The sequence below is a fragment of the Pteropus medius genome, unplaced genomic scaffold (assembly GCF_902729225.1).
Source record: "Pteropus medius unplaced genomic scaffold, Ma_sr-lr_union100, whole genome shotgun sequence".
Lineage (NCBI taxonomy): Eukaryota > Metazoa > Chordata > Mammalia > Chiroptera > Pteropodidae > Pteropus > Pteropus medius.
The window spans coordinates 25,944,129-25,955,680 of NW_024354500.1; the positions used below are offsets into that span (position 1 = coordinate 25,944,129).

The 11,552-nt window shown below is 39.2% G+C and overlaps 1 protein-coding gene across 2 annotated transcripts; it reads right to left on the reverse strand.

Annotated features, from left to right (window-relative positions):
• Nucleotides 1-1,402: 1,402 nt before the first annotated feature.
• PTP4A1 (protein tyrosine phosphatase 4A1) lies at nucleotides 1,403-10,655 on the reverse strand. 2 transcript variants are annotated; one of them, XM_039852859.1, is made up of 6 exons: nucleotides 9,951-10,655; nucleotides 6,075-6,621; nucleotides 4,908-5,000; nucleotides 4,475-4,605; nucleotides 3,434-3,508; nucleotides 1,403-2,823 (listed from the first exon to the last, which is right to left on the reverse strand). In XM_039852859.1, the coding sequence occupies exons 2-6, from the start codon at nucleotides 6,177-6,179 to the stop codon at nucleotides 2,706-2,708; spliced, it is 522 nt and encodes a 173-aa protein (XP_039708793.1). In that variant the 5' UTR covers nucleotides 6,180-6,621; nucleotides 9,951-10,655; the 3' UTR covers nucleotides 1,403-2,705. The 2 variants fall into 2 exon arrangements, with proteins under 2 accessions (XP_039708793.1, XP_039708794.1); XM_039852860.1 differs by having other exon boundaries at nucleotides 6,075-6,618; nucleotides 9,951-10,090.
• Between the last annotated feature and the right edge of the window lie 897 nt (nucleotides 10,656-11,552).

Consider the following 11,552-nt stretch of genomic DNA (forward strand, 5'->3'; position numbering starts at 1 on the left):
AAATTGGGAGACTACAATTTTTGAAGTGCTTTGGCTGGAAAAAAATGTGACCAGACATGATTGCATGCCTGGGTTGGGATGCTTCTAGACAAGCTATGTAAAGTTGCGGGATTAAAAAAAAAAAAACCATCGTCCTAGGGAAACGGGGCATTAGGAGGAATAAAAAATGTAGTTGCAGAATGCTGCAAAATGGCCAATGGCACATTTGTTGCTTGTCTTCAACCAGAAGATTACATGTTTTCTTGATAAGCTTACATGTCAGCAACGTCATGGCTCCTATAGACAAGCTTTGTCAACCAGTCACTATTTGCATCGCTGTTGAAGGAAATTGTTATCTAAAACCAAGTAATGAAATTTTTGAACACCACCTATAACTCCCTGTGTACAAGACCTCAACTCTTATTTCTACTTTATTAGATATAAGGAATCTCTCAGGATATATTATGGTATTCCTATTAGCCATATTTACAAGATAGAAAATATTTAGATAGAAAGCAAATCTCATCATTTTGTACACTGTACGGATGAGGTTTATAAATTGATTTTTAGCACCAGATATACAATCCAACACTGCAAACAGTTTAAATTCAATTTTTCATTAGTCATGATGGCATCTTCTCTCAATAAACATAAATGCTGTTTTATGGACTATGTGATAATAGAAATTATCATTTAATAACCAATTATCTTCTCAAGATCAGGCTGTATTAACAATAGCCAGGTTTAGTAACTTAGCCCTAATCATGAAAAATCTAAGATCTGAAGAACCAAGGGTTCCCAGAAGTCCCTCTTGTTCCTTACGTCCCAGCTCTAAGTTTCAAGAATGGAGTATATTAAGTGCTAATCTGCCATGAAGAGATGGAAGCAATTCTTTAAAACATAAGGTAGAGTATCATTTCTTATTTTTGCTCAAATCTTGAGTAAAATCAGTTGTGACTGCTATTTAAAATAAAGACTCAAAGACATCTGACTTAAATCCCTTTTAGATTAACATGAGCTATGCAATTTAATGTTTCAGATTACTGAAACATTAAATCATGTGCCAAATACTAATGTCAAATTAAAAAAAGCCCAACCCTATAAAGGTATGTAATCATTAATTTGCAAATGCGAAAAATGAGGCTCAGAAGTTGTGCCAAACCAGTTAATTGGTGGAGCAGAGCTTCAAATCAAGGACGTCTACTACACATATTGGTCAAAATCATCTAAACCTATAAAAAGCAAAGTTTATAATAAAAAGCACTTTTAAACATCAGAATTCTAAAAAACTGTCTATAAAGAGCTTACTTACACTAACTTCATTTAATCCATCATTTGTTAAAAAAGAATGGCACTAAGTGAAACTCATTTCAGTCTTAATGTTTTCTACAAAATAAGTTAACTTTAAGCAAAACAATTATCATTGATGATAAATGCATTTCATTATTTATTTAGATGTTTAAGCTCTCGCACTAGATTTTTACAAGCTGGTGAACACTGACAAATTATTTCTCCCACAGAACTATAACCACACATTCCCAGACAGTATAAATATATGGTTGAACTAACATTAATACACATCACCATTTTATCAATTACATAATAAAACAAATTATCAAGTATCCAAATATTAAGTTACACAGCTCAAAAGGCATATAAAATATTAGATGTCTGCTCAATTCATTAGCAGAAACCCACTTTTTTTTTTTTTTTTTTTATTTTTTGCAAGAGAGGTTGGGAAGAAAAAAAAATCACACTTCAAACAAAAATAAGTTGTAAACAACTTCGGATTAAGATAAAAAAAATTAAAAGAATTTTGAAATTTATGATTATAAATTGTTTTAGCTACAATAACTAAGCATCTCTACCTTAAAAAATTTTTTACTAAATTAAAGAGCATATTCTACATGTTTTGCACAAGACAAAGGCAACATTTTACTAAAAATACTTAATAGCCCCCTCCCATTCAGTTTTCAGGCCCTCCCTGTAAGTTGCACCCCAAGTGCAAACATTAAAATTAACTGTAAGGCTTTTTTGTCTGGAGACATTAAAGACATGTGCTTCTATACAATGTAAATTTTCAAAATGGAGGCTTTCCATAACAGCACAAAATGAGATTTTTTAGAAAGACATTAAATAATCACTGTAAGACTTGGTATTAAAAAAAAAAGTTGAGCAAACCTGATGCATACATGTATGATGTGGGAGATGTAAACATAAAGTGAGCAGGCAAATAACCATGTAGGTCTACTTTCTGTTTGAAATGACTGAAGGGATATATAAACCAGATAAGGTCCAGAGTGTTCATAGTTCCTGGGATTTCAGTTCTGTATGAAACCAAAAAATACAAGTATTGTGCTGGGTATTTTGGCACCTAATCTTTCTAAATTTCTTATATATTGATAAGATTCTGGCATGGGAATAGATTTAAAGACATAATACTGCATGATTTTAGGAAAAGTCGATTGGTACAAATGAAAAGCACATTTTAAATGCTGAACAACAAGAATCTTTTGCTAAGTGTCAAAAGAGGCTGATCGTAACCCAAACATAAAATAAAGGCTGCAATTCTGTCAAGCTTGTGGCCTGGTAAAACTGCTTTACAATACTCCTATGGAAGCTTCAATAAACTTATTCACCAAGCCAACCTATTAGCTAACATGTATGACAAATTAGGTCCTGTCTCAAGTTCCACTTCCGGGGCCATGGCATCAGGCACCCCAGTTTTATTGAACACAACAGTTGTTTCTATGACCATTGGAGTCTTTGAAGCGCAGCCGCATTTTAGGACGATACTTCTCTAAATACAAAAGTTGCTTGCTGTTAAAAGCTCCACGCCGCTTTCTGGAAGGAAAAAAAAAGGTAGGAGTAATTAAAGCAAAATCCCTCACATTAAGGTTTACTGTGCTTAGGCAATTATCACCTCTCATGGCAATTTTATCTTTTGATTATTATACTATAACTAATACAGAAATATGGACATGCATACATGTGTAAATAGAAAAAGTTATAAAGTTAATTTTTCAAATTTTGAGTGGTTAAAATTAAAATTTATGAATCCAATTATATGAAGTCCAAAAAGAGAAAAAAATAATTTATGGTAACAGAAGTCAGAGAGGTTGCCTCTGGTGGCAGGGAAGATGACTACGAAGGTACTTTCTGGAAAAGTCAAAATATTCTATATATTGTACAAGGTGGTTGTTTTATTTGGCTGTTACTGACAACTCGTCTACCTTTAAAACCTGTGCATTTTATCGAATATTATCTGTACCTAAATAAAGGCAAATAAGCAACATATTCAATCAAAAACAATTCAAAAAATTATTATTGGACTAGAATCTAATGTGAACATCTACACAGAATGCAAAAAATTGGTTGTTGGAAAAAAATGCTTTCATAGTGCTAGTTAACACATTAAATAAAGAATTGGGAAAAAATTTCATTATAAACTTACTGTCTTATGAACTGTACTGCATCTTCATATTTCATTCCACCTTCAATTAATGCTAGGGCAACAAGTACTGGAGCTCTGGTAAGGTAAGAATTTTGATAAATCATTTTTTCAAAATCAAATCCTGGAAAATCCAACAGTCCAAACATTCCCCAATACAGAACTACTATTATTTACTATACTTCCTATGTTAAGTAATATGTGTAGTAAATGTTAGCTTTATGTTAAAAAATTAAATTAATAAAGTATCAGCAAACCCCGATTTTATCTAAAACCAAAAATGAACTATACCCTTAACTATTACAAATTAAACCTAGAAGTTAAAACTTGTATTGGAAGGTGATTTTGAAAATATTTAGGGGAAAAGCAACATCTTGATAAATGCAGATAATTTTTTCCTGAATTCCAAGCAGTAAAATATTTTCCACTTCAAAAAAGGATTTGTTTTTAAACATAAGAATTCATTTCCTTAAGACTTTCTGAAAGTTTGCTTTGTTTTATTATTAATGAGATTGTGATACAGTTGCATGCAAATCACCCCACGGCCATCCATTTTCATTTCACTCTTCACTAGGAGAACAGGACTTTTGGCGTGGAGGTAGAGATTTACAAATTCTAGATGTGCATATTTTGGCACTACTTGGTAATGAGTTCCTACTGAATCAGAATCTCCAGGATAAAGGACCTTGTCAAAAGTACACCATATGCACTTTAAACTACCTTCAAGATAATTCATATTCCTTTTCCTCAATGAGCTTAGACAACAATTCCAACACCATAGATATAGTCTAGCATACACTATTAGCTCTACAAAAAATTGTGCCCATAGAGTTTAGTATAAATCATAGCTACAGCATGTTAGTTTCAGCTGTGCTGGAAATACATCATGTTGTTATAACCACCTACTTTTTAATTTAGTTCAGTAAGTAATATAACAAAGCAAATTGATTCATGAAGTGATAACTGAGTCTTTACTGGAGTCGATATCAAGTTTTCACTGGAATTAAGACCAATATCATTAACTGGATTAAGAAATTCTCTTACCTCCCAAGGCCTGCAACACAATGAACAGCAATGCAACAACCAGGTTCTTCACGAAACTTAATTTTTACAAGACTTAACCAGTCGTCAACAATCTGGTTGGATGGTGGTGCACCATCATCAAAAGGCCAATCCTAAATCAGAAAAATATTTAAACTTTTTTTTTTTAAATCACACTAATAATTCTAAATTTCTAACACTCAAATGTTTTCAAATGCATTTTAACATGTTTAAACATGTTCTATGTTACCCGTCAATGAAATGCAAATAAATGCTGAATCTTTAACAAAGATCTTTTATTACTTCAAAGATCTCAGCTTTGAAATTAAGATATTACATAATTTTTTAACTTAAAAATTAAACTTTCTGAAGTTGATTTATTTGAATAAACTTGTATCACAGTATCATAAACGCACCGGAACTACTAAATACTTACAAGAACATGGATGCCTTCTTTCTCCACAAGAGTAGTGTCATAAGTTGCTTCACATACTCTTACTATTGTGGTAACTCCGTACTTCTTAAGTTCCTGTATAAAACGCAGGTTGAAAAAATACTCAATAAAGTCTTCATACTATTGTCACTATCGTCACCTTTTTTATCATTTTGATCATTTCTCCAACAGGTATTGCAGGTTAACAAAAAATCATGGGATGAATATGCTTAACAGGGAAGTGAAATCTTATTTTAAATGACAATACTAGAATAGCATGAAAGGAAGAGGGAATGTTAAACATTACATGTTTTAATTCTAAGCTTTAAAAAAATTTTCATGGCCTTTCAAATACTGTTTATAGTCATGGTAACACTGGCTAGTGGGAGATGAAGCACTAACAAAAGAGGATTAGAAACAATTCAGAGATAAAGGTAAACAGAACCAAAGGAATAACTCATGACTGTAAGTAATCTGACTTTAAAACCATAGACTTCAAGATTATGCATTACTACTAAAATATAACTCTTCTGGCATTTAAAAAATACATAGATGGTCATCAAAGGTATTTCTAAGATCTGGAAGGCCTATTTCTTATTTCTGAGCATTGGTACACACACACATATAAAATATGTATGCATTCAAATAAATTATTCAGCACTCTATTCCTTCCTTATAGCCAAAAGAAGTTGGTAGTGAGACAGTTTTGGCTATCTAACGACCACCAGAAAGAAGGAAAATTAGTAACTGAAAATTGAATTTTATGTATTAATAGTGGGTCCATGACATAAACTAACTTTGGTTTATGGTATTAGCTATTAGGCTCAACTGATATGTGAACAATCCACATAAATGGCAGCCTTCCTCCTGTAAATTTCATGTGAAGATAAGCAAGAGCCATACCATTATACTGTCCACATATAATTTTAAATTAAGCAAACTTTGAGGCATGGAAACCTAGATATCTTATAAATCCAAACTAGCTCAAGTATATGCCCTTCTTGAAATGTATAAAATAATTTACCTTAAACCTAAAGAAATCACTGATATTTCATTTCTGGAAATTGGAACTGCAGGCATACTACCTCGGAATTTTCCAAAATACTTTGTTAGACAAAAAGCGCACTATTAAACTGCAAGTTTAAGACATTAGAAAGTTTCAAATCTTACCTCTATAAATTTGTTTAAGGTCGCATTGGTTGGATTGTGTGTAATAAGAAATCTCATGTTCTTGTATGTAACTTCCACAGGAGCTGGACGGTTCATTCGAGCCATGTTAATTTAGTTAAAAAACACTCAATAGGGTTATGAAAGAATTTAAAAATTGAATACAGAAATGATGCAAAGAAACTGAGTCTACTTCAATATACTCCACTTGAAATTCTCAGTGCTTTGAGTATGAAGTTGAGAGTAATGGGAAATGAAATGAACCTCCTAACAAGCAGCAGCAATTCTTCAATCCAGTAATACTGAGGCAATAGAAAGGAAGTGCACTGAGGTTTACCCCATCCAGGTCAGAACTCTTGTAAAATGCTCTGCAGATTTCAATTCAACACTTCTGTGTCCAGGTTAACCACTCTTACGGGGGCTTCTTGGTGGAGTAGTAGTGAATTTCTACAGTTCACTTGTCTGCATACAGGTCGTGCTGTGCCTGGCAGTAATCTCCACTGCCCTTCAGAAACTCCATAAATGTGTGACCAAGAACACCACAGAACTGCTGTTTAAAAGAAAAAGAGAGAGAGAGGAAAAAAAGTTGTTTTCCAATTCAAAAGGAACATGTTATGCTACTACAATATTTAGGCACACAACTATTTTTTCAAATTTGGGCTCGAGCCACCTCCACAACTTTTACTTGAACCACAAAATACAAGGATTACAGATTAAACCAGTAAGCATAAAACAAGCATCCACAAATAAATTACTTTAAATTGAAAGTACCGATATAATTAATACAAAGATCCTTCAAAGAATACCACTGTTACATTTGGTCAATACCCCCTATACATATACTTCTATTAAGTATTCCTTTTAATAGTTGGTTGTTTGCTTTCCATTTTCATGAAATTTACTGATTTTTTCCAACTAATAAAATATTATTACATATTATAAACTTTATGAAAACTTTGAAGCTGTTAGTCTTCACTTAACTAATTTACATTCCCTTTTAACAAATTTTCCTCATTTAAGTCTCTAGAAGTTAATCAACTTGTTACATGAAGTATTATAAGGCTGTATATTTATAAATTTAAAAAAGAATTCCCATTTATAATTATAAAAGCTATCCATAATTTCAATAATATTCTTGCATTTTAACAACAAAATTTCCCTCATCCAGCCTAAAATTGAATCTAATTCAGGGTGCAAGAAGAATGGGGTGGGCGGTGGAAATTACCTGGTACTTCTTTTCATAGGTATCAAAATCAAAGTAATCATCCAGTAATCAATAACTATATATCTACCCCAAATTTCCTTAAAGAACTAAATCAATTTTATGTTACTATCAAACATTAAACGAATACAGCCTATTTTCATCTTATGTACATAAAAAGCACTGATGTTAATATTAGTCTTCTTACAAGTAGTTCATAAGAACTTGTATATTTAGGAATACAGGACTAAGAAATATTAATAGCAGTTTAACAAGAGCACCAAGTGCCAGCCACAGTCCCAAACACTTTACATGTACTTTCAAGGATATAAAATTTTATAACAAAAGTTTCCATTAGTTTTCTATGCTTAAATTTAAATATTTAAAAGGCTTAACATTAAATTCAAACATCTGCTCCTATTTTCATTTTACACCTTGAAGTCCCACTTAGCTGGGTCAAAAAATTAGTGACTAAATTATCCATTAAGGACTTCATTCTATTACAGTGAAGAGAGGCTGTAGTAACCCGGAAATAATTTCAATTATAATCTCACCTCGAATCCTAAATATTACTTCCTTAGGAAAAAAAAAGTGTATTCTTGCACCTTTCTGATGACATACTTTGAATTAAAGAAATCACCTGTAAAGCTGTTAAAGGCAACCACTTTATCTCAGTAATCTGATTCCAGGTACTATCTTTTTGCAACTGTAGGCCGATTTATAAGACAGTACTTCACACAACCATTTCCATATTTAACAGCTAAAATTCCTGTTACAGCTAGTGTGACCATATTCTTTCATGTAAGCAAGTTACCAGGAAGCAGAGAAAGCAATACAGAAATAATTCACCTAGTGAACCGGTTATTTTTACTAAGTGGAGTCACACAGCGGCTTGTGTGGGGGGGCGGGGTGGGAAGGGGCGGGCGCGGGGACAGACGACTTCTACCAAAGAAAGTGACCACTACTAATACATTATCTTTCTGTTCTTCCCAAGACACCTCCAGCCCTTCTCAATTTCCTCGCTACAGAAAAAACTATGATAGGCAGTTCAAGAATACTAGGTAATTTCCCTCCTCCCATTAAATAATCACACTAATATACGTGGGGGTGGGGAAGAGCAATTTCTGTGCAAAAACTTAAGTCAGTTTGTCAGACTGCAGAAACAAGGCATTAATCTCTATAACTGTTTTGTAAAATAGTTCGTCCATCTACTATTTTAGGCGATGCATCTAGAATAAAGCTTGTGTAAAATGCTGCTTACTCTTGGGAATTACCTAGCTTTCTGTTTTTCAACTGATTTACTGCCATCGAACAAAATTCATAGAAAAAAAGAGTAACAGGAAGCATTGCCTCAGAATCTGGATCTCAAGCAGTTCGACAGTTCCAATTACAGCACAAATAACAACTTAACACTCTTGGAATGGCAGAGGCTTTCGCAGGGAACAGAGTATAAACCTTAGAATTCTGGCTCTGGTTGGCTACTGTTGCCACAAGCCAACAGGAGGCAACAACACACACATTACACCAAGAACTTCAGGAACAGTTCTAAATAGTCTCCAATTAAAAGGCGCCATCCAGGGCCATTCCAAGATTGGCAGGCAAAGTGCGTGCTGGTGCCGGCCGGGGACTCCTTCGCTTCAGTGCAACAGTAACCTTGGAAGTTTCCAAGGCCATTGCTAGACCGACTTGCCCCAGGAAAAGGACAAGACTCGACTTGTTCCCATTATCCAGAGCCTGAACTGGGGCGTTAAATCCGGAACAGCTAGAATTACCAGGTGGAGACTGAGTGAGCAGGGCGGGGGCAAGGAGTCTGCTCACCTAGCAGAGCTGCTCCAGCCCCCGCGGGGCTGCAGCTCCTGGACAGCCCCTCGAAGGCTGCTGCTCGGCGCACACGGGGCCTGCCCGCGGCGCCCCCTTTCCGCGCCGCAATCACGGGTTCGCACCGCGCCTTCAGTCAGGCGCGGAGACCGAGGCCATTTTGTCAGAGGCGCCAGTCTCGGTCGCGGAGCACGAAGGTGGCTGCGCCAGGCTCGCGTCCCGCGCCGGCCCCCGAGCTCGGAGAGCTCCCGGCGGAAACCGTTACCAGCCCCGCCTACCCCACGCCGGCCCGGGTCCGGTGGCTACCCCGCCGCCGCCGCCGCGCCCTCCCCGTATCCGGCTCCGCAGTGACACGCGCAGCCCTTGCCCCACCCCGGGCCACGTCTCCCGCTCCCCAAGCGGGACGCTCTCTTTCGACCAAACAAAGGGGCCCGGGATGTCGCGGAGCCCTCCGGGCCTGGACCAGGCGCGCCAGGCTGGAGGGCCGAGGGCGGAGGCGACGGTCACAAAGCGGCTTTTGTGCCGCCCCACCCGGCCCGCTGCGGCGGCCGAAACCGCCCTCGCCCGCCGCACTGGCCCGGCCGCACCGCCCGCGCCACCCGGGGCTCGGCGGGGACCAGGAAGCCGGTGCCTCCCGTGGCCAACCGCTACCCCGCAACCCCCAACGTCCGCCTGCCCGCTGCCAGCCGCCGCCGGCCGGTCACAGGGCTGCAGCCCGGTCCCCTCCCGCCCAGGGCACACCGGAACTGCGGGCCAGGACGGTGGAGAGCGGACGCCGGCTCTGAACAAAGGCGACGGCGGGGATGGGGGGGCGGTCGCAGAGCCCCGGCCCGAGAGGCGACGGTGCGACGAGTACTCACAGGAATATGTTTACTCATTGAAGATTGTGGCCTAATCATACAGCCGGTCCCGAGGCGGCGGCGACACAGGCGGCGGCGGTGGCGGCGGCTGCAGGGCAGGGGGTGGCGGTGGTCGTGGCGGGGCGGCGGCGGCTTTGCAGACGGCGGCGGCGGGGGCACCAGACTCTACCATGCAGTGAGCAGCGCCGAAGAGAGCGCGTAGCCGAGCCGGCCCGCAGTCCACAGAGCCAATACGCGCGCCGAGGCGCCTTTGCGTCACAAACCCTCCCTTTTATGGCCGGCGCGACGTGCGAACCCCCGGCCACCAATCGCGGCCGGGGGCCCCAGGCCGAGCGCCGACGAGCGGGGGCGGAAGCCGGCCCCCCTCCCCCCCCGCGGACGTCACCGCGCGGCGGCCGCTGCCGGTGTGAACCGGTTGATGAATGGCGAAGCGCTCCTGGGCGGGGGAGGGAAGGAGCCGAGGAGGGACTCGCGGGTGAACGAAGTCTGAGGTGGGGGAAGAGTGGGAGAGAGAGAGGATTCCGATCTAACGACTGGAAGGAATCGCGGCACAAACCCTGGTTCATATTAAAACCACCGAGGCGTGCAAACGTCACATGGGAGGCTTGAAGTTTGCTTCAAACTTAAAATGCAATGCCTTTAGGACTGGAACCGTGTCTCAGCCCCGACCCTGCTTGCTGCTACATTAAGCCATAATCACAGTCATCTTTGCCAGCGGTTTACCTTGGCACCTGGGCTCCTACGATCTCCGTCATCAAATATTTATGTCGCATGACCGCTGTACCCAGTGACTCAACACTAATGCCACGGCCTTAAGCTCGGACGAGGTGAATACTTGTCCCCGGGGGCACTTTCAAGCGGAAAGAAACGTGTCTTCACAAACTTATCCTATATTAGACAGGGAGAGTTTCTCGTGATGCAAATAAAGCCCTATGCTCGCTATAGTGTTTTTTTGGTCACGTCTCCAATACTACCTACGCTTGCACAGGCAGTTGGCGCAATTGTGGCATTTTGAAATCACATGCTTACATTGTACTAATGCTCTCTTGAAGTCACAGATAATGAAAAGCTGATAAAAGAAAGCGTTTTTAAAATTAAGAATCTTCGGTTTTGTCAAGGCCTGATGTCATTCTGCGTTCAAAGCTAAAGCTTTCCTTTCTTCTGTTCATTGTCCCACTATTTTCATAATTTAGGCCCTGAAGTAGAGCCTTATCACAATTGTTCTGTGCTACACAAGGGCAACTCTGTCATTTATAATCTGAAAACACTCTGCTTTCTGGAAGGAGTAAACAGGGCTTTTACCTGCTTTGAATAACTCAGTTTTCTACAAACACTGAGGCCTTTTGTTTGCTGCTTTTCCTGAGCAGTAGATGGAAGAGGGATTTAGGGATCAAATTGTGTCCTCAGTGTACTACTGTAGTGTCTTAGGATTTATTAGAACTTCTATTTAGAGACTGTGCTTGCATAGTTATTTAACTTTCTTGTAAACATATATGCTGTAAACAAAGTAAGTGCTTTAAAAAAGGAATTGGGTCAGGCTTTTACAGGAACAGAAGTCTACTCATCTTCATTTTAAAGAAATTGCTTGCCAAGGAAACTCTT

What these genes read in the sequence shown, in the direction of transcription:
- PTP4A1 (XM_039852859.1), bottom strand. Translation starts at nt 6,179, where the DNA reads ATGGCTCGAATGAACCGTCCAGCTCCTGTGGAAGTTACATACAAGAAC. An exon ending in AAGAAGGCATCCATGTTCTT is followed by an intron (nt 4,606 to 4,907) that starts GTAAGTATTTAG and finishes TTTCTGATTTAG; the next exon opens with GATTGGCCTTTTGATGATGG. An exon ending in GCAGTACAGTTCATAAGACA is followed by an intron (nt 2,824 to 3,433) that starts GTAAGTTTATAA and finishes TTTTCCTTCCAG; the next exon opens with AAAGCGGCGTGGAGCTTTTA.